The sequence below is a fragment of the Bombina bombina genome, chromosome 7 (genome assembly GCF_027579735.1).
Source record: "Bombina bombina isolate aBomBom1 chromosome 7, aBomBom1.pri, whole genome shotgun sequence".
Taxonomy (NCBI): Eukaryota; Metazoa; Chordata; class Amphibia; order Anura; family Bombinatoridae; genus Bombina; species Bombina bombina.
Genome location: NC_069505.1, coordinates 430,195,735 through 430,219,758, shown reverse-complemented (window position 1 = coordinate 430,219,758; position 24,024 = coordinate 430,195,735). Strand labels below are relative to the sequence as shown.

General features: G+C 42.4%; 1 protein-coding gene across 1 annotated transcript in view; it reads left to right on the top strand.

Annotated features, from left to right (window-relative positions):
• The first annotated feature begins 6,599 nt into the window (after nt 1–6,599).
• Nucleotides 6,600–24,024, top strand: part of MEI1 (meiotic double-stranded break formation protein 1) — a 1,068,659-nt gene continuing 1,051,234 nt past the window's right edge. Inside the window, 6 exon segments of the mRNA XM_053689435.1 lie at nt 6,600–6,623; nt 6,763–6,886; nt 9,867–9,917; nt 10,655–10,728; nt 11,759–11,864; nt 15,449–15,652. Coding sequence (XP_053545410.1) covers nt 6,600–6,623; nt 6,763–6,886; nt 9,867–9,917; nt 10,655–10,728; nt 11,759–11,864; nt 15,449–15,652 — 583 coding nt within the window.

The window sequence follows — 24,024 nt, the reverse complement described above, 5'->3', positions numbered from 1 at the left end:
TGCTAAGCCTCCCTTTTTCATTGTTATTTGATTTAATTAGGTACAATTAGGTGCTGCTTTTATACAAGTTTATATTAAAAAAGAAGATAATGAGTCATTTAAAAAATATATGTAATTATTGCAGTTAAATGTTTTTAGAAATAATGCCACTGTAAAGTAACTGGTTAAACACATAGTCAAAGGGAGACATTTAAAATTAAATTTTCATGATTGAGGTAGAGCATGCTATTTTAATAGACTTTTCTAGTTATTTATATTTTGAGAATTAGCATCAACTGTTACTGGCCCCATGTCAGCAAATCAAATTAGATTTTGGAAGGAACATGAAAGTCATAATTACATTTCCATCATTCAGATAGAAATTGCACACAAAAAAATAAAATAAATAAACTTTATATTTTACTTTTATTATTATGTACTTCATTCTTTTGGTGTCCTTTGTTGAAGAGCATACCTAAGTGGGATGTGCACGTGCGTTTCTTGAACACCATATTGCAGCAGCTGTGTTGGCAGTATTGATAACTTGTCCTTTGTGTTAAACTTGTATGGTAAATTATTTCAATTTTTACAATACAGTAGTGAGTAGAGAAGAGATTGTGGATCTTTCTAATTGCTTAGTAACTGGCACTGTGTCACAGAATTGTGTGAGTGTGTATGTGAGCAGAGTGTGTGTGGGTGTCAGTGAGCAGAGTATGTGTGCTTTATTCTCCAGGTAATCAATACATTTCCGATGAGCTGGTGCTTTAGTGCAGTTTTCTTAACAATGGTCCTCAAGTACCCCCAACAGGCCAGGTTTTCATTATAGCTGAATCAGTGCACAGGTGAAGTAATCAGCTGATCAGTAACTCAGTGGTTACTAACTTGCTCTCATCCATCACCTGATTATGTCACCTGTGCACTGGTTCAGCTATCATTAAAACCTGCCCTGTTGGGGGTACTTGCGGCCCTCTGTACATGTGTTTCTCCGGCGTATCATATCTAGTGCCTCACCAGCCTCTGACCTCACTGCACGTCACTATATTATATATATATATATAATATATATAATATATATATATATATTTATTATAGAAAGTAATGAAGAGTGCACTCTCCAGGACTTTTCAAAATTTTATTCCAATTATGTGAACGTTTTCGGGGGATTAGCCCCTTCCTCAGACATACAAAATACAATATATTGTATTTTGTATGTCTGAGGAAGGGGCTAATCCCCCGAAAACGTTCACATCATTGGAATAAAACTTTGAAAAGTCCTGGTGAGTGCACTCTTCATTACTTTCTATTTACCTATCTGCTGCACCCTGGGCATGTGATTTGGATTTCTGGAGTGCTTGTCTACTTTGAACTTTATATATTTATTACATATATATATATAATATAAAAATTGATTTCATAATAAATTTGATGCCGCGAGAAGCCACACCCACAAGCCACGTCCCAAGCCATGCCCTGAGACACACACCCTCCACGCCCACTTAATACGTGTCCAGGAATTTCCTGGGCAAAAGGTGGCAACCCTACTTATGGAACTACTCGCCACTGGGCTTGCTAGAGGTCCCTGCTGAACTGTAACTTAGGTCGCTCCAGAGGCCCTTTGCCCCAGAGCTCCGCTCTTTTGGGGATTTGTTAGGCCTTTGATGGACGGGTTGGGGTGAGTACTGTGGGGAAGCTTGCTCAGGAACCGGGTTTTGGACACCTCGCACTTTAGGCTGTTCCTGAATACCTTTGCCAGGCTGTTACTCCGGTCCCCAGTAAGGGATCATGTCGCTTTTTGGACTGTTGCATCTGGGGACCAGGAGCTTTCCAACAACACCCCGGAAGGGCTGCCGCTCCCCAGGGATCACCCCGAAACTGCAACCTAGATACTGTGGGGGTCTCTATGTGACTATGATTCCTATGGAGGCGCCAGCCTGTCTGGGTGGGCGGGAATAGATAAGGCTCTTATCAAGATAAGATTGTGAATTAAAGCTGTGTGGTTTTCTCAATAAAGGCTGTTTGTGTTTCACCTTAATACTGGTCTTGTCTGGTTATTAGGGTGGGCTCTTGCTAAAATCCTTTTCTCTGCACTATAGCTACAAGTTCCACGTACAGGAAGGACCCTTTTGCAAACAGGCATACACATGGATTACAAGCCGCTTCAATTTTCTTTTCTTTTTTTACAGCATAATAATACACATATGGATATGGCTTGACCTCAACGAACTTGTACCAAATACTCACTCATGTGGTGGCTCTTTATGAATCTAGTTAATGGCCACACCAATGTCACTTGTGCAGCCGTAATACAGATGACTTAGCCGTCAAGTGAGCAAACTCCTTTTAACCCCTTGGGATGCCAGAGAGGGCTGCAATGCTCAACTTAGATCAAGCTGTGGACACCAACATTCTGGCAGGGTCACCATCTATAGCTAATATAGAATGACATAGTCTGAATTCACTATATTAATTGTGCTCTGTACTGAGGAAATTACATTATATCACTTCATATGGTCATGATTCACCATGTAGAAAGCTTATATTCCACAGGATCTATTAATTGGAATCTGAGACTTCTGTCAGACGATATTTGAATAAAGCAAATGGTTTTCTACAGTTACTGAAATGACACAGATGTGTAACATGTAACTGCAGTGGTCGTGTGTTGAGCGAATTACACGTCAGCAATCATTAGCTTTTCTCACAAGAAACTAAAATGTCCCAATTCCACCCCACCCTCCCCGCGCTGCAACTAATCACCGTGTTCGCTTTTAGCCAATCACAGAGAAGAGTTAGTGACAATGACCAATCACAAACAAGCTTTAGTAAAGGCGGGAAATCTGGTGCGGACTTGCGAAGCCCAGAGTCAGGCGGTTTTGTCAGACATGGCGGCTGTTCTGCTGTATGAGCGGGTGCATTACAGGCACGACCCTCGCTGGCTGCTCTCCGTGCAAGAAGGAGCACAACTGCCCGCCATGTGCTTTGCCTGCGTTATAGAGATGGCGGGGGACGCGGGTGTCTCGGTGAGAGACGATTAACGCTATAATTTATGCTATCAGCTGCTTTATATCTAATCATCATTGTACCTGACAGACAGAAAATATATCTAATTTGCACCTGACAGAGAAAACAGATAACGTTACACCTGTTTGTATTTCAGATTCCTGTTTATTTAGGATACAAGTACACGGAGACACAACTAACACCCAGTACAGCGCATTACAATGTGATGTTTTGTGAATAAAATTGTGTTAATACAACAAAATCAAACTGACCAGTGACCACCTCATATGCGGGGATAGTTCACCTGTCACTGTCCTTCATAACCGAGAAAATGTCCCTTTCTTGTGGCTACCGACTGTAGATGGGGAATTTACTTATTTCAATCTCTTGTTTCTGTACTCTGTTTCTCTATAGTGATTGTTTTTTGTGTAAATCTAAATTATTTGCAGCTTTAAACTACTCCTCTAGATCCTAATTCTCAGAAATACTAAAAATGTCACTGTAAAACAGGTGACAAAACCATCTCTTTCAACATCAAAAAAAGACTCCTGAAAAAGCAACTACAATCTACAGAAGTGAAGAAAAAACAAAACCTAAAAGCAGTGAGGCAGGGGTGCCATATTATCTACAACTATCGAAAGGACAGTAATATCCATCATTATAGTGAGAAAATGACACAATCTAAATCATCAGCTAATGCAATTATACCATTAGTGACCCAGCGGTGCCAGGGCCATCTTTAAAGGGACCCTAAACACCTGCTGGAAATGCTCTAAACTAACTTTTACTGATTATCCTAAATAAACTGATTGTAATGATGTATGCAGTTTTTATCTTACTGCATTCTATTATAGATAAAAGCTTTACAATGTAAAAGTTGATCTGCAGCATTATATAAGCTATGCAAGCTGCCATCTTGTAACGTGCGTTCCTCAACACTATGTCACGTGATGCACACAGCACCAGCTATTACTAAATCATAGTGAGCCCTGCAGTGTCTGACAAGAACGGCTTCAGGCACTGTTATGTTTATAAATAGCACGAGGAGGGAAGGAAGTGTGAGGGGGGAGGAGAGGTGGAGAGAGCAGTCACAGGGGGAAGAAAGAAAGCAAACTCACGCTGCATAAAAATTGTAACAAGAGACATTCATCTACCTTACATATGATCTCCGGAGCCTTTCTTCCTCCTGTGCCTCCCTTTGTCTTCACCTCTCCTCCCCCTTACACTTCCTTTCCCTGCTCGTTCTATTTATAAACATAACAGTGCCTGAAGCCGTTCTTGTCAGACACTGACTGCAGGGCTCACTGTGATTTACTAATAGCTAGTGCCGTGTGCATCACGTGACACACTGTTGTGAAAAATACTTTAACAAATGGCAGCTTGCATCACATCCAATGCTGCAAATCAATGTTTACATTATAAATCTTTTATCAAAAATAAAATGCAGTAAGATGAAAAGACTGCATACAGCATTGCTAGTTAGTTTATTTTGCACAGTTAGAAAAAGTTAGTTTAGAATATGTTAATTAGGTGTTGAGGTTCCCTTTAATATTGACTGGACCCTGGGCAAAATTTTTCTTGGCCCCACCCCATGCAATTTCGCTCTCCACCCCAACATCCCAAAAAACAACTAAATCAATTTATTTTATAATTGTTTTCAAAATTATTAGCCCAGCCGTGGATCATCACCGCTGGGCTAATCATTTAAAAAAAAATAAAATAAAATAAATTGCAATATGTGAAACTGGACCTAAGCAGTATTAATAAGTAAATAAATATATAAATTCCTCCACTGTGGATTCATTTAATATTCTTTTGAATGTGATTCTGGTGTGAGTTTAGCTGGTTAAAGAGATTTAGGGCAGCCAACAGGAGCAAAGCAAGTTAAAGTCTGAGGAGGAAGAATGGAGGTACAGACAAATATAAGTTTACTGACTGAAACAGCAGAACTACTATGGGAAGCTGTAAAATCTGAGACCGAGAGAAAACAAAAACTATAAAAATAAAACTTACATTGTGTGAAGTATCAGCATGACACTATACATCAGCCACAGCAGCACATGTCACTTCTTTGCTAGGAACAAGTTCCCTCTCAACCTGCACTAGACAATGCTGCATGGGGAGGGGCGTGTGTGCACTCACTTATTCTTCCCACTGACACCTTTCTACAAAGCACTGTTCCCATAACAAACTTTAGTTAGTTGATCTTAGGGCCACAGCAGAAAGAGCAGGGCTAAGGGGACCAGCAGACTGGATGCAGGCTGCCCAAGGCTGCATGGATACAGTGAGAGATGTGTTATACAGCCTCAAGACTGAAGAGAGCAGTGTATGCAGCTGCACAGATGCTCAAATCCTCATGTGCCTGCCGCTCCAGCTTTCTGCTGCATGCGCCTACAGTCAGCCCTACCCAGAAACAATCCCCACCACCAGAGCAGTTACCTGGTAACAGTGGTAACCCCAGTAGGACCTTTTCTGATGCAGTGGGAATGGCTGGATACCGAGTTAGGGCTTTGCATTCAGTGCTGCACAGTGCACATCTAAAACAGCACATGGCAATAGCTTGGCATGTCACATGACACCGGCACGGTCTGGCACAGTTTAAAAAAAAATAAAAAATATATATATAAGCAGAGTACTTTTGACTGTGACAGTATTATGACTGAATGTGTGTGTTCCCCATGTCACATCAGCAGTCTGGTATGAACCATAAAAAAAACAAACAAAACATTTTTTTTTAGGACTCTTGGGCCCCTCAACAGAGACTGGGCCCTGGGCAGCTGCCCCTTTTGCCCTGTGTTAAAGACGGCCCTGAGCGGTGCAACAAGCACTACTAATTGGGTCAGCAGCAGTTTTCACTTGCAGCTCATGAGTGGTACTTTAACTATGTGTCTAACAGTATTGCAGGGTTACTAGTGTTAAAATGATATGCTGTAACAAATAAGAGCATGTCTTTTTTATCTAAATTGTCCATTTAAATGCAACTAGAATATATGAGAATTAGTTACTTTTAGGCATTTGACTGATACCAAGTCACAGTATAAAATGATGCAATACACTGCAATGCTCATTAAAGGGAGATTCAATATTAATATGTTGTATTGTGCTAGAGACTTGTCTTATTTTACTGTTGATTGCAGAGGGTTAAACACATAGTTAAAGGCATATGAGAGTCAAAATTAAACTTTCATGGTTCAGCTAAAGCAGTGAGCTGAGAACCAACTTCCTAACATATGGGAACCACAGATCAATATTTTAGAAACTTAAAGGCTGCGTTAAAATGTATGACTATTAAACACAGAAATAAAATATTTCCTAAAAATGTGCATGGTTGCAGGGTACTCTCTATTTGCTGTTCTCCCCCTAGATTATTTTTTTTTGAGTTGTCAACTTGTTTAATACCCACTATAAATCACCAAAGCAGACCTTTTTCTTGGGACCTCAAAAACTATGGCACATGTTCTTAGTTCTGCTATTTCCCAGGGGCCGAAAAAAGTAGTGCAGAGGGACACATGTAGACTCAGAAGCAGCAATCCACCACTGGGTGCTAGATGCTGATTAGTGGCCTCTTCTTGGCCCACAAAAAATGTTCTGCTAGGTCCCTGTAGTCACTACATTGCAAAATGAGGGCAGCTTGCACATTTGAGGTTTGGGGGTGCCACAGTAATGTATCATCACCTCACAAAACCCTAGTGACAATACACCATCTTTGTTCACTCCTGGACCAAGCATTGCTTACATTATGTAAAGAATTCAGTATATATTGATATTTTTTTTTTCTCCCAGGTTGTCCGTAGGAAGCATGCGTTATTCAGCTTTCATAATTTCATGCGCAAAAAATCATCCAAAGTCATAGAGTTACTGACACAAGATGGAAGAGTTTGTAACCACTTTATTGAAACATTGCTGGGTAAAAAAATAAAAATAAAATTAAAAAAAAATAACTGTAAAACAACATTAAGGGACTGATGGTCAACAACTCACTGACATGGAGACTAATCACACAAAAACTTTAAGGGCATTTTTGAAAGCATTACATTATAATGTATGTGTCTTTTCTTCACAACCAGAACCTGCATAGCAAGAGAAACAGCTGTCAAGCTAAACATTGTTCTAAAATTATTTGAAGGACCTCACAGTACTGATGATATGTCTTACATAATCTCCCCAGAGTGCAGAGCTTGTTTAGACCATCAGGCCCTAGGTGTTAAATAATGAAATGCAACCATCTGGATACATTTCATGCGTTATAGCTACAGTTTATTTTTGTGTCCTCTGGCTTGTTACTATATACTTAATGATAGAAAACAACAGTTCACCTGATAATATATAAAGTAAAAAAAAAAGTTGGAAAACGTAAAGAGAAAAATCGGATGTGTATCTTCAAATTCCAAGCAATTACAGGCTTCCTGGATTTTATCTTCTGGTTAAATAAATCACGAAGGCAGGAAAATTACTGCCTTGCACCCAAATTGAACAAACCTAATTTTTTTTTTATAGTTTTTCATCAGAAAGTTGAAGGGACATGAAACTCAGATTTTCTATTTCATGATTCAGACAGAAAATAAGATATTAAAAAAAAATGGTGACTGGTGGCTGCACATATAGGCCTCTTTCATTGGTTCAACAGATGCTAGCTCACAGGAATGCATCGCTGCTCCTTCAGTAAGGGATATCGAGAATGAAGCAAATTTGATAACAGGAGTAAATTGGAAATTTGCTTAACACCTTAATGACCAGTGACGTACGTCACTAGTCTTTCTATGGGGGTATCGCTTTCAATAGTGCATTCTCGTTGCCAGTGACAAAACCGCACTGTTTTAACAAGACTTCCTGAGGGAGGCCCTAAGAGCGGCAAGACCTGCACTATTATAGCAACACAATCCCTTAAAGTGATGGTAAAAGATCACTAATCTATATTATATGTGTGCATTCACTTTCATTTTTATATGATAATCACATCATTTATTCTTCAAATTTGTTTGTTTTATGCAATATAATGTCATTTTTTACCTGTCAATTACAGCTTCCCTTCGTCCACTTAGAATCTCCATTATTCTATTATGTGACGTTCATGGTGGATTGAACTATTTACATGTTACATATTTGGGTGGTGTGACGGACACCGGCTACCCCGACTGGGTAGCTCCGCCAGAAGGGTCCTTCCTATACCTGGAACATGCCGCTATGTAGCTGAGCAAAGTGATAATAGCAGAGCCCACACAAATAACCAGACAGAACCGGTATTCGGGTGAAACAAAGAACAACTTTATTGTCAAAACACACTACTTTTATACACCAACTCATCTTCATAAGGGGCCTTATCAGACCCCCAGATCTCCCACCATTCCCACCCCTCCAGACAGGCTGGCGCCCCTCATAGCAGTTATAGTCCCATAGAGTCCCAGTGATATGGAGGAGGTTATTCTGGGGTGATCCCAGGGGAGCGTTGGAAAGCTCTCGGTCCCCAGATGCCACAGTCCAAAAAGCATCATGATCCGTTGCTGGGGGCCGGAGCTACGGGTGATCAAATGTACACCGGGAAAGCCATGGGAAGGAGAAGATGTAGGGGGGGTCCGAAATCCCAAGTTCCCAAAGGAGCTCCCCTTCAGTAATCACCCCACCTCTTGGCTGACCCAGGGGGCACCAATCCCCAAAAGAGCGGAGCTCTGGGGTGAAGGGCTGCTGGAGCAGCCTGGGGTAATGGTCAGCCGGTATTCAGGGAGGCGCGGCCGGTCAGTAGTTCCAGGAGCCCGGCCAGCCAGAAAGGGGTTAGGCGGTCAGAGATCAACTCTTCCGTGAGGAGGTACAGATCACAAAACAAACCAGATGTCTGGGAGATCGCGAATGCTCTGAAAAGTCCAAATCCGGTGAGAAATCGCAGGGGACTAGGTAGTAGGGGGTGGGGGTTTAACCTTGGTTGCCTGGTATCCGTGACAGGTGGTGGTAAGCTGAGTGACTGACAGCACAGTTACAATCATCACTCGATGCGCTATCCTGTGTACTTTTTACAAAGTGCATGCTCTAATGTTTTACTAATGTAACAGAATCACTGTTTACTTCGTCTAACTGCACGGATCAATCGAGTGAGCTCTCTACAATTTAGTGTTTACCATAGCATCACTATGTTATGCCCCCTGTTATTACCACGCATGTGCGAAAAATACATGAACAAGCGCTGATGATGTCAGGTGGTTACAGATCTAGAGCAGTTGAGTGCATGCATGTTTTTTGGATGTGGTTACTCATTGAAAACAGCGAGGCTGCTGACATCGCTTAGGATTGGTGGATTGTGCATCAAAAAGAAAAAAAGGACTTTACAGTGGGTCCGGTTTTAGAGCGCATATCAGAGATGAAAAACAAGGTAAAATATAAGTGTTTGGAGTGACTAATTGAACGCGGCTTCTTAACTTGTCTGCCACCTTTTGGGCGGACTGCAGTCATCCTGATCAGATACGATTGGGATGATTGACACCCCCTGCTAGCGGACGATTGGCTGTGAATGTGTAGGGGGCGGCATTGCACAAGCATTTTAACAAGAAATGCTTGTGTAATGTTAAATGCTGACAGCTTATGGTAAATCATTTGGTAATTTGACCCCTTAATCTTTATTTTGGATAATCTTTATGATAGCACCTTCGAGTAAATAATTGTTGCAGTCGTTAAGGGGTTAAAATCTCATGCTCTATCTGAATCATGGAATAGTTGTTGGGGTTTTGTGTCCCTTTAATTTCATTTAATTGTCAGTTGAATCCCACAAATGGATCTTTGTGGCCGATTAAAGAGACTGTTGTAGCCTTAGGCGGCAATTTAATCTTTAGTTAAAAATGAAATTAGTAATTTAACAAACAAGATTGCATTTAACAGAAATTGTATGTGTTTGGTTTCAGGGATGTTACAAAGCACTGAAGATGGTACTGCGCTGGATGTAGTTATTGAGAGTAAGAACTGACAACAGTCATTGTTTCAAACAACCACAGTTCTGATTGTCACGTTACCAATATTTCATATATATAAGAAATTCTTCACAGCTGTCCCTCCTTGCAAATGTATTTTATTTAGATATATCTAAGTTTAAAGGGGCATTAAATTATTTTTTATATGTTTCAGAAATTAATCCAACTGCCATTTTGTTAGCAACATTTGCTAGGTTTTGCTGCCTTGTGACACACCCCTTGAAAATCCTTCTGAGTATATTTAACTTATCTCATCTATAGTGGCAAATCAGTTGTAGATATAAAGGATCTCTTGCTCTAACAATCACTTTGTGGCATGTTGCATTATCAGGGCTTTGAATTCTATACGATGCACCCCAGTTGTCTGGTGTGGAATAAGATTTCTGTCAAAAAGGCACGTGTGTGATTCTTTATCATTGTACATAAACTGTGATATATGAATACAAATCAAAATAAACAAATCCATTTTTTTTAAATCCATATTTGATTTATTTGTAGAGTAAAAATCTTTAAGTACAAATACAATTTGCAGAGTTAAATTACAGGAAAAGCAACCAAAATAAACAATGATTGTACATTGCCAAGTTTTTTTCATTGTGCACAATTAAACCTTTTACAGGCAATTACATTTGGACTTTAGTGTTCCTTTAAGCTTTTAAGGTTGCAGTTGAAACTGGTGATTATTCACATACACTTTATATATAACCTATTCACCTTTTCAGTACTGGTGCAGCTAATTGTGGATCTCAAATTAGAGCAGTTTCTTCACTGTGTACTGGATGAATGCCACAAACAGGTAAGTTTCTGTATTGTTTGCTCATTGTATTAATAAGTATTTATATTACACTTAATGAATTTAGAACATGATTTCACCTTTACAATAAGGCCCCTTGGCAACCTCATAAGCGTCTATGATAGTGCTGCCACCTCGGCCATGTTTTCCTGGACACTTATGAGTTACACATGCTGCAGGTTGTGCAGGTAGGACTTGAATAGTGCTGTTAAGTGTCACTATTTGTGTGCTGTCCAGGGTTGAAATTCATGTTCCTACCTGCACACCCTGCAACATGTATAACTCATAAGTGTCTAGGAAAACATGGCTGAGGTGGCAACGCTAGTCTATGAATCTAAATGTTTTGCTGCGTCTAAGCATATTAAGATTAAATTAGTTATATCTATAGCATTTTAACATTAAAAGTCTATTCAAGGAAGACGTGAGCCCTTGTTTCAGATACTTAACTGTTATTCTGTATGTCAAGGAGCTACCTATAATAAGTATGGCTACATCTTGTATTATCAGAATTTTGATCAAATTGTCTAAATCTGTGTAATAGCAATACAGAAAAGATCCCAGTGAGGTTAGCTCTTAACTCTAGTTTAGAAGCATGATGATGTTGTGAACAGCTTACTGCTGAAGAGAACCGTGAAAATGGTGCCCCGCTGAAATGTTAGTAAAATACTACAAAGCTAGAAAGTGCCTTGGCTACCAGAGACAGCAGTAGTGCATTGCACATGCTGTTCTCTCTGACAGCCAACAGGTTAACCCAAACCATGCTACCTACCCTATGTCTCATACACTAACACACTGTTTTTCAAACCTGCCCTCAGGCTTACCTAACAGGCCAGATTTTGAGAATAACTGAACTGAAGCACAGGTGAAATAATCAGCTGATTAGTAAACATGGTTATAAACTTGCTCTCACCCAAGGTAATCCTGACAAACTGGCCTGTTAGGGAGGCCTACGGACAGGTTTGAAAACGCTAACATTGGAAGTTTTAATTGAACAGAGTACAACAGATCATCACTAAATTACATGTCATTTCAGTTGTCTGAGTCTGGCTGCATGAGAGCAATGCTGCCTGTCTTCACCTTACTAGGAAAGCTGCTAGATTCCATATCAAGCTTAGCTGATCTTATTGTCACCGAGCACTGTGAGTAACAACCTTGTCGCTATGTCATTATATGCACTTGCATTTCTGGTTCATAAAGGACATAAAAGTGCAAAAATATGCAGTGTTAGGGCATTTTATTATTGCACAGGTTTTTTTGCATATAACTGTGTTTAACCTTTACAGGGGTGTTAAATACATAGCTAAAGCACTGTGTGAGCTAGATGAGCAAATTTGGTGAGCCAATGACAGGAGGCATATGTGTACATTGACTAATCAGCAGCTAACTCCCAGTAGTGCATTGCTGCTTTTGAGCCTACCAAGGTATGCTTTTCAACAAAGGATACCAAGTGAAGTGTTGGGCTGTCATGGATACCAAGCTGCCAGGGCAACCCCTTCCATATTTGCATTACTGTGTTTTCCACCAATTCCCCTTTGTTTGTTACAGTGTTTGAACTTTGCCCTTAAAGAGCTGATTGCTACCCCGCATTACCCCTTCCGGCCTTGCCGAGTCCCAGCCGGAATCTTATGGAACTACTCACCGGCTGGGATCGCTAGAGATTCCCACTGGACTTTAACCTAGGTCGCTCCCTTTACCCAGAGCTCTGCTCTATTGGGGACTTGTCATACCTTTGGTGGGCATGGGCTGGGGTGATTGCCTGGAGGAAGCTCACCCGGGAACCTGGGGTTCTGACCCCCCCCCACCTCGGACTGTTCCTGCGTGCCCTTTGCCAGGCTGCTGCTCTCCAACGGTACCCTGAAATATCTGCCCCTCCCTTGGGATCACCCCGAAACTACAACCTAGCTATTGTGGGATCTCTATGCAACTATGGCTCCTATGGAGGATCCAGCCTGTCTGGAGGGGCGGTGCTCTCTTGATCAGATAAGGCTCTTATCAGATGGCAAATGTGTATATAAGCTGTGTGTTTGTCTCAATAAAGCCTGTTCGTGTTTCACCATAATACTGGTCTTGTCTGGTTATTAGGGTGGGCTACTTGCTATAATAACTTTCCCACTATACAGCTACAGGTTCTGGGGTGGAAGCAGGCCCTTTTGGCGGAGATACCCAGTTGGGGTATCCGGGGTCCGTCACATTGGCTGGCAGCAGTGGGATCTGCTTCCTCCACACGGACAGTTGAAACCACCACGGGGACCAAGTTTCCTGCTGACAGAGGAGAAGCGCCACAGTGGCCTGCAACCATGGAGGCCGAGTTCCGATGGAGAATGCAAGAGACACCGGCCCAGCTGGACGGTCCTGGTTCTGCACAAGACGAGCTGGGATGGAGGGAATTTATCCGCCGGGAACTCTGGAGGGAGGCTCTTCAGGAGCAGAACTATTGTGAAAAGGTCCTCCCCACTGCTGAGGAAAGGTACTGGCTCCAGCTGGACTTCCGAGTGCCTTTACTGGGAGAGCAACCCTGGGAGGAACGGCTATCTGAATTAGATGAACTGGTCCAGACTAAGATGACGCTGTACGACGGCTACAGGGCCATCTGATGGTATGCTATGCAAGTATGGCCATGGCTATGGCCATGGCTGTAGGATGGCATCCCCACAGAGGGCTTTGGCTTTGACGGCCCTGGATTGCTATTTAAAAAGCTAACAGAAGACTCGGACTTTGGAAACAAGGCAGAGTTTCCAAAGTCTGAGGCGGAGTGGAGACCGGAGGAAATTGGAGAGTACCAAGAGAGACTGCTGAATCTCTCGGGGGTACCCTGGCTGCAAGCCAATCTGGGTTTTATAAGTGTTCAGGAATGGGAGCTGGAAGAAGCCTACAAAAAGCTGCTAGATTCCTTTCAGCAGCAGGCTATGGAGCCTCTGGATTGGAACTTGGTCACAGTACCAGTGCTCGGCACCTGCAATATCTCTGCATTTCCAGGGAGGAGAGATAGCCGATCTCCCCAGTAGCAGAGCCATTTCCAGGGAGGGGAGATAGCCGATCTCTTTACCTAGCGGCAGAGCCATTTTTGGGGAGAGGAGGTAGCCGACCTCTCTCCACAGTGGCAGAGCCATTTCCAGGGAGGGGAGATAGCCGATCTCTCTCCCCAATGGCAGAGTAATTTCCAGGGAGAGGAAACAGCTGATCTCTCTCCCCAGCGGCAGAGCCATTTCCAAGGAGAGGAGACAGCCGATCTCTCTCCACAGTGGCAGAGCCATTTCCAGGGAAATTAGACAGCCGATCTCTCTCCCCAGGGGCTTAGCCATTTCCAGGGAGAGGAGACAGCCGATCTCTCTCCCCAGCGGCAGAGACATTTCCAGGGAGTGGAGACAGCCGATCTCTCTCCCCAGCGGCAGAGTGATTTCCAGGGAGAGATAGCCGATCTCTCGCCCCAGCGGCAGAGCCAGTTCCAGGGAGAGGAGGTAGCCGACCTCTTTCCACAGCGGCAGAGACAGTTCCAGGGAGAGGAGGTCAGCATCCTCAACCCCCAGTGGCAGTGGCCAACCACAAAAATGGAGGAGAGTTTGGGGCTGAACCGTTCGACTAACTCAGGTCCATACCAGTGGGAGAAATGTAACGGAAGCCTCCATTACTTTTGCACTTGGAGAGGACGGCAGGCCAGCCTTCTCCCCACCGACTATGGGCCCTATATCTTGAGAGGATTCTGTGTTTTGGGGGATGGGTGTCCAGGGGACATGTGGAGTAACATCACCGGACAGCCCCATGTCGACTCGTTAGGATCTAGCTGGGTCTGCCGGACTATAGGGGGGAGCACTGTCACGGATACCAGGCTGCCAGGACAACCCCTTCCATATTTGGATTACTGTGTTTTCCACCAATTTCCCTTTGTTTGTTACAGTGTTTGAACTTTGCCCTGAAAGAGCTGATCACTACCCCGCATTGCCCCTTCTGGCCTTGCCGAGTCCCAGCTTGAATCTTATGGAACTACTCGCCGACTGGGATCGCTAGAAATTCCCACTGAACTTTAACCTAAGTCAGTCCCGAAGCCCTTTGCCCCAGAGCTCCGCTCTTTTTGGTACTTGTCATACCTTTGGTGGGCATAGGTTGGGGTGATTGCTAGGAGGGAGCTCACACAGGAACCTGGGGTTCTGACACCCCCCCCCCCCACCTCGGACTGTTCCTGAGTGCCCTTTTGCCAGACTGCTGCTCCGGCCCCCAGCCACGGATCATGTCGCTTTTTGGACTGGGACATCTAGGGGCCCGGAGCTCTCCATTGGTACTCTGAAATAGCCGCAGCTCCCTCGAGATCAAGTCTAAAGTCTAAAAAATCCCAAAGATTTTGTGTGATTTCTCTTCATGGCATTTTATTATTGCAGTTGCATATAACACATTACAGCTCTGTTTGATCTTTTGTGTCCGTGTAATGCTATCTTCCTTTTAATTGGTATAGAAAAGCCATAGATAAACAGCGAGCAATTGACACTAGTTAGAATGTTAAAGCAAATAAAGTTTAAAACAAAAATGCCCACACCATCTGTCTCATTCTCCCAAAACATCTATATTATAGGTTAACTATTCATTTGTGTTATTATGGTTAAGTTTCTGAGTAGTACTGATACTTTACAAATACTGTACGTGATGGTGATCATAATTATAACAATCTGTTACATATGGGTGGCAATGTTTAATTTAGTATTGGTTATTATTTTTTCTTTATTCCTTACAGTCAACATTGTAGATCACTTACCCCAGGGGCTGATGTATCCTAATGAATTGGTGAAGGCCTCTGTATGTTATGTGTATGGCAAGCTTTACTCCTCTCCCACCTCTGCAGAGAAACTTGCTGCACATTTCACAGACAAACTTTGTGGCCTTTTTCTTGCTACTTTAGAGAATGCACAAACTAAGGAGCTGCAGATCAATTGTATGGGTGAGTGAAAGGGTTGCCAAATGTCCCCCACAAAAATACTGGATGACTTGTAGGTGATTAGATATGGGTGGTAGGAGGGGTTATATAATGTTCCTGCCCCACAGCTCTCCATTAGGTCCCATCTTTGACCCTGCCACATATAGATATCATCACCTTGGCTGCCAGAAACACATATGCCTAGATTTGGAGTTTTGCGTTAGCCGTCAAAACCAGCGTTAGAGGCTCCTAACGCTGGTTTTGGGCTACCCCTGGTATTTAGAGTCAGTCAGGAAAGGGTCTAACGCTCACTTTCCAGCCGCGACTTTTCCATACCGCAGATCCCCCTACGCCATTTGCGTATCCTATCTTTTCAATGGGATCTTTCTAACGCCTGTATTTAGAGTCTTGGCTGAAGTGAGCATTAGAAATCTAACGACAAGACTCCAGCCGCAGAAAAAAGTCAGGAGTTAAGAGCTTTCTGGGCTAACGCCGGTTTATAAAGCTCTTAACTCCAGTGCTCTAAAGTACACTAACACCCATAAACTACCTATGTACCCCTAAACCGAGGTCCCCCCACATCCCCCCACATCGCCTAGAAAGGGTCTAACGCTCACTTTCCAGCCGCGACTTTTCCATACCGCAGATGCCCCTACGCCATTTGCGTATCCTATCTTTTCAATGGGATCTTTCTAACGCCTGTATTTAGAGTCTTGGCTGAAGTGAGCATTAGAAATCTAACGACAAGACTCCAGCCGCAGAAAAAAGTCAGGAGTTAAGAGCTTTCTGGGCTAACGCCGGTTTATAAAGCTCTTAACTCCTGTGCTCTAAAGTACACTAACACTCATAAACTACCTATGTACCCCTAAACCGAGGTCCCCCCACATCGCCGCCACTCTATTAAAATTTTTTAACCCCTAATCTGCCGACCGCACACCGCCGCCACCTACGTTATCCCTATGAACCCCTAATCTGCTGCCCCTAACACCGCCGACCCCTATATTATATTTATTAACCCCTAATCTGCCGCCCCCAATGTCGCCTCCACCTACTTACAATTATTAACCCCTAATCTGCCGACCGGACCTCACCACTACTATAATAAATGTATTAACCCCTAATCCGCCTCACTCCCGCCTCAATAACCCTATAATAAATAGTATTAACCCCTAATCTGCCCTCCCTAACATCGCCGACACCTAACTTCAAGTATTAACCCCTAATCTGCCGACCGGACCTCACCGCTACTCTAATAAATTTATTAACCCCTAAAGCTAAGTCTAACCTTAACCCTAACACCCCCCTAAATTAAATATAATTTAAATCTAACGAAATAAATTAACTCTTATTAAATAAATTATTCCTATTTAAAGCTAAATACTTACCTGTAAAATAAACCCTAATATAGCTACAATATAACGAATAATTATATTGTAGCTATTTTAGGAATAATATTTATTTTACAGGCAACTTTGTAATTATTTTTACCAGGTACAATAGCTATTAAATAGTTATTAACTATTTAATAGCTACCTAGTTAAAATAATTACAAAATTACCTGTAAAATAAATCCTAACCTAAGTTACAATTTAACCTAACACTACACTATCAATAAATTAATTAAATAAAATACCTACAATTATCTACAATTAAACCTAACACTACACTATCAATAAATGAATTACATACAATACCTACAAATAAATACAATTAAATAAACTAACTAAAGTACAAAAAATAAAAAAGAACTAAGTTACAAAAAATAAAAAAATATTTACAGACATTAGAAAAATATTATAACAATTTTAAGCTAATTACACCTACTCTAAGCCCCCTAATAAAATAACAAAGACCCCCAAAATAAAAAAATGCCCTACCCTATTCTAAATTAAAAAAGTTCAAAGCTCTTTTACCTTACCAGCCCTTAATCTAACCCAAACCCCCCTTAAATAAACCTAACACTAAGCCCCTGAAGATCTCCCTACCTTGTATTCACCACACCGGGTTCACCGATCCGTCCTGGCTCCAACGTCTTCATCCAAGCCCAAGCGGGGGCTGAAGATGTCCATGATCCGGTTGAAGTCTTGATCCAAGCGGGAGCTGAAGAGGTCCATGATCCGGCTGAAGTCTTGATCCAAGCGGGAGCTGAAGAGGTCCATGATCCGGCTGAAGTCCTCTATCAAGCGGCATCTTCAATCTTCTTTCTTCTGGATCCATGTTCATCCCGCCGACGCGGAACATCCATCTTCACCGACGACTTCTCGACGAATGACGGTTCCTTTAAGGGACGTCATCCAAGATGGCGTCCCTCGAATTCAGCCAATCGGAATTAAGGTAGGAAAATTCTGATTGGCTGATGGAATCAGCCAATCAGATTGAGCTCGCATTCTATTGGCTGTTCCGATCAGCCAATAGAGTGCGAGCTCAATCTGATTGGCTGATTGGATGAGCCAATCGGATTGAACTTGAATCTGATTGGCTGATTCCATCAGCCAATCAGAATTTTCCTACCTTAATTCTGATTGGCTGATAGAATCCTATCAGCCAATCGGAATTCGAGGGATGCCATCTTGGATGACGTCCCTTAAAGGAACCGTCATTCGTCGGGAAGTCGTCGGTGAAGATGGATGTTCCGCATCGGCGGGATGAACATGGATCCGGAAGAAAGAAGATTGAAGATGCCGCTTGATAGAAGACTTCAGCTGGATCATGGACCTCTTCAGCTCCCGCTTGGATGAAGACTTCAGCCGGATCATGGACCTCTTCAGCTCCCACTTGGATCAAGACTTCAGCCGGATCATGGACCTCTTCAGCTCCCGCTTGGATCAAGACTTCAGCCGGATCATGGACATCTTCAGCCCCCGCTCGGGCTTGGATGAAGACGTCGGAGCCAGGACGGATCGGTGAACCCGGTGTGGTGAATACAAGGTAGGGAGATCTTCAGGGGCTTAGTGTTAGGTTTATTTAAGGGGTGTTTGGGTTAGATTAGGGGTATGTGGGTGGTGGGTTTTAATGTTGGGGGGGGTTGTATTATTTTTTTACAGGCAAAAGAGCAGTTTTCTTTGGGGCATGCCCCGCTAAAGGCCCTTTTAAGGGCTGGTAAGGTAAAAGAGCTTTGAACTTTTTTAATTTAGAATAGGGTAGGGCATTTTTTTATTTTGGGGGTCTTTGTTATTTTATTAGGGGGCTTAGAGTAGGTGTAATTAGCTTAAAATTGTTATAATATTTTTCTAATGTCTGTAAATATTTTTTTTATTTTTTGTAACTTAGTTCTTTTTTATTTTTTGTACTTTAGTTAGTTTATTTAATTGTATTTATTTGTAGGTATTGTATTGAATTTATTTATTGATAGTGTAGTGTTAGGTTTAATTATAACTTAGGTTAGGATTTATTTTACAGGTAATTTTGTAATTATTTTAACTAGGTAGCTATTAAATATTAAATAACTATTTAATAGCTATTGTACCTAGTTAAAATAAATACAAAGTTGCCTGTAAAATAAATATAAATCCTAAAATAGCTACAATATAATTATTCGTTATATTGTAGCTATATTAGGGTTTATTTTACAGGTAAGTATTTAGCTTTAAATAGGAATAATTTATTTAATAAGAGTTAATTTATTTCGTTAGATTTAAATTATATTTAACTTAGGGGGGTGTTAGTGTTAGGGTTAGACTTAGCTTTAGGGGTTAATACATTTATTAGAGTAGCTGTGGGGTCCGGTCGGCAGATTAGGGGTTAATACTTGAAGTTAGGTGTCAGTGATGTTAGGGAGGGCAGATTAGGGGTTAATACTATTTATTATAGTGTTATTGAGGCGGGAGTGAGGCGGATTAGGGGTTAATAACTTTATTATAGTAGCGGTGAGGTCCGGTCGGCAGATTAGGGGTTAATAATTGTAGGTAGGTGGCGGCGACGTTGGGGGCGGCAGATTAGGGGTTAATAAATATAATATAGGGGTCGGCGGTGTTAGGGGCAGCAGATTAGGGATTCATAGGGATAACGTAGGTGGCGGCGGTGTACGGAGCGGCAGATTAGGGGTTAAAAAAAATATGCAGGTGTCAGCGATAGCGGGGTCGGCAGATTAGGGGTTAATAAGTGTAAGGTTAGGGGTGTTTAGACTCGGGGTACATGTTAGGGTGTTAGGTGCAGACTTAGGAAGTGTTTCCCCATAGGAAACAATGGGGCTGCGTTAGGAGCTGAACGCTGCTTTTTTTCAGCTCAAAATGCCCTATTGTTTTCTATGGGGGAATCGTGCACGAGCACGTTTTTGAAGCTGGCCGCGTCCGTAAGCACCGCTGGTATTGAGAGTTGCAGTGGCGGTAAATATGCTATACGCTCCCTTTTTGGAGCCTAACGCAGCCCTTCTGTGAACTCTAAATACCAGCGGTATTTAAAAGGTGCGGGAGAAAAAAAGCACGCGTAGCTAACGCACCCCTTTGGCCGCAGAACTCTAAATCTAGCCGATAGTCTTTGACTGCTAATAACACATACAGAGCAGTGATTTAACCCCCCCCCCCCCTTGACTGTCAGCAGTTATAGTGTTATTGAGGCGGGAGTGAGGCCGATTAGGGGTTAATAACTTTATTATAGTAGCGGTGAGGTCCGGTCGGCAGATTAGGGGTTAATAATTGTAGGTAGGTGGCAGCGACGTTGGGGGCGGCAGATTAGGGGTTAATAAATATAATATAGGGGTCGGCGGTGTTAGGGGCAGCAGATTAGGGGTTCATAGGGATAACGTAGGTGGCGGCGGTGTACGGAGCGGCAGATTAGGGGTTAAAAAAAATATGCAGGTGTCAGCGATAGCGGGGTCGGCAGATTAGGGGTTAATAAGTGTAAGGTTAGGGGTGTTTAGACTCGGGGTACATGTTAGGGTGTTAGGTGCAGACTTAGGAAGTGTTTCCCCATAGGAAACAATGGGGCTGCGTTAGGAGCTGAACGCTGCTTTTTTTCAGCTCAAAATGCCCTATTGTTTTCTATGGGGGAATCGTGCACGAGCACGTCTTTGAAGCTGGCCGCGTCCGTAAGCACCGCTGGTATTGAGAGTTGCAGTGGCGGTAAATATGCTATACGCTCCCTTTTTGGAGCCTAACGCAGCCCTTCTGTGAACTCTAAATACCAGCGGTATTTAAAAGGTGCGGGAGAAAAAAAGCACTCGTAGCTAACGCACCCCTTTGGCCGCAGAACTCTAAATCTAGCCGATAGTCTTTGACTGCTAATAACACATACAGAGCAGTGATTTAACCCCCCCCCCCCCTTGACTGTCAGCAGCACAAGAAGAGCAATGTTTCTTTCCTATGGCATGGAGAGTCCACGACTTCATTCCAATTACTAGTGGATATTCAACTCCTGGCCAGCAGGAGGAGGCAAAGAGCACCGCAGCAAAGCTGTTAAGTGTAACTTCCCTTATCCATAATCCCCAGTCATTCTCTTTGCCTCTGTGAATGGAGGATGTGCTAAGATGGTGTCTGAAGCTATTTAATACTTTTATGGGTACTTTTGCCTACAAGCAGGGATTGGGGCTAAACTGTGTCAATGTCAATCTCTTTAGTAAGAGTAATGGTGGCTATTAGCAGTTAGAAAGCGGCGAGGTTGTCTTCGCTTTATTTCTAACATTATTGCTACCCCTTTATAGAAAGCCAGGGTTGGTTACTCTGCTCTTTCTTTTTCTTTAGGTCCCTGATAGAGAGTGGAGTGTCTATCACACCTAAGAAGCTGTTCCTGCCCTGCAACTGGATCCACAGGTTAGTACCTTTGCCTTCTAGGTACTGAAGGACAGCAATATGGAGGTTAATTCCTCTAGTGGATCATCATCTGGGACATGTATATGACCTTTAGGGGTTAACATGGGCAGTTTGGCAGGCACTGATGAATGTGAATCTTTAAAGGGTTAATTTCCCCCCTTTTTATTGAAAGACTGGCTAAAGGGTTAATTAGGGTCTATGAGCATTATACTGTCTTTATTTCTACTTTCCTAAAAAGTCTAGTAAGAATGGGGTTAATTATAGTGGAGTGTTCATTATATGAGACTTTAGTTTTTACTGGTCAGACAGAAACGTGCGCCTTTTAGTGGCGCAGTTTCTTTTCAGAGGTCCGATCACGTGTCCTGCTCTCTTCCGTTTTTCTTCATTATAGAGCGGAGTGAAAGGGCTGTGCGTCTGTTTTAGCCATCGCATTACTGGCTCTGCTTGAGTTTTTCGATCCTGTTGCTCATAGCTCTTTAGGTCTGACAGCCATTCTGACAGGTGATCTGCATGCGAGAGTCTCCCTGCAATTACTATATCAACTCCGGTCCCAGTGTGGTAAGACTCCTCAGCTTGCTGGGGTATAGAGGTGTAAGGGACTTTTATTTAACTAATCATAATTAAATAATCCAAATTAAATTTCAGCATTATACATTTTAAGACTCCTTTCTTAAAGTGACATAATGGTTACTTTCATTTTTTCAATTATTATTGGGGACCTTTTCAGCTATGGATACAGACCAAGATTCTGTTTCTTTGGATAAATGTTTATTATGTTTAGGGGCCCAAATTGTTTTGTCTATGCAATTTTGTTCCTTTTGCTTAGCTAAGACTCAAATTCAAAGATGAATTACTCCCTTCTGAGCCTATTGTCTCTCAGGATAATGCTTTTCAGGATATGCCTCAACTTTCTCCTCAAACATCCTAAGCCTTAATGGTTTCACATACAGTGCCCTGTGGTTCCTCTCAACCTCCGGGGGGTGTTTATTTGCCAGGAGATTTTGCTGCACAGATAACTTCTGCGGTGTCTGCAGCTTTATCTGCTTTCCCTACTTCGGGTAAGCGTAAGAGGAAATCTAGATATATTTCTGCTAGTAAGGTTTCTAACCCCTCTAAATCTGCATTAGTCAACTTTTCCCAAATGTCTGATGAGGAGGATACTTTAGTAGCTTCTGAAGGTGAGATCTCAGACTCTGACACAATGGGGGGAAAATCTTCAGAATCTGAAGAAGTTAATTTCAGATTTAAGCTTGAACATCTCCGGTTGCTACTGAAGGAGGTTCTAGCTACTTTGGACAACTCTGAACCTTCGGTTGCTGTCAACCCTAAAAAGTCTTCTAAACTTAATAGAGTTTATGATTTTCCCTCTTCTGTGGATGTTTTCCTGTTCCAGACAAGATGTCTGAAATTATAGCTCAGGAATGGGATAAGCCAGGGGTTCCTTTTTCCCCTTCCCCTGTTTTTAAAAAAATGTTTCCTGTTGCTGACTCTATTCGTGACTCATGGCGCACTGTGCCTAAAGTAGAGCGAGCTAGCTATACTCTGGCTAAAAGAACTACCATTCCTATAGAGGATAGTTGTTCCTTTAAGGATCCTATGGATAAGAAGCTAGAGGATTACTTAAAAACGATGTACATACATCAAGGATTACAGTGGCAACCTGCGGCAAGTATTGCTACGGTTGCTGGTGCAGCATCTTATTGGTGTAAATCTTTGTCTGATCTGATATGAGAAGAGACTATGTTAGAGGAGATCCAAGATAGGATCAAAGCTCTTAAACTGGCCAATACCTTTATCTGCGATGCTAACATGCAGGTAATTAGACTGGGAGCTAAGATGTCTAGCTTTACTGTTCTCGCTCGTTACTGATGTAACTTCAAAAGCCAAGCTTTTGTCTTTACCTTTATAGGGGTAAGACTTTATTTGGACCTGGTCTAGCGGGAATTATTTCTGAAATTACGAGTGGAAAGGGATTTTTCCTTCCTCAGGACAAGAAGAACAGACCTAAGGGTCGCCAGAATTCTAATTTCTTTTTAAAGACACAATGAATCCACGGATTTCATCCTTGTGGGATTACGCCTCCTGGTCAGCAGGAGGAGGCAAAGAGCACCACAGCAGAGCTGTATATATAACTCCTCCCTTCCCTCCCACTCCAGTCATTCTCTTTGCCTGTGTTAGTAAGATAGGAGATGGCAAAGTGAGGTGTTGGTAAAGATTCTTCAATCAAGAGTTTATTATTTTTAAAGTAGTGCCAGTGAGTGGTACTTTGTTCTAGGGTGTAGCCTAGACCTGATCAGTCTCTACAGTAGAGCATTTGGTGGCTTTAGAGCAATAGGAATTGGTGGGACATAGTTCTCACTGCGCCTCCTATACATGTTTGCTGCCCTAATACAGATAGCCTAAGCACATTTTAACTCAGGCTAATCTTAGTCCACAGGGCTATGGGAGGAGGACCTCTGAAAACCTGCTGGACTGCCATGCTGTCGCACAGCATTCGAGGTAATTGCTAACTTTATTATTTCTGGGGACATCATTCTCTCAGAAGAAAGTGAGCACTGCATTACATTCAATCACAGGTCAAGGGCTATGATAAAGACTGGGCTCCTTATTGTGATGGGAAGAAACATGTTATACAGACACTGGGGCTGG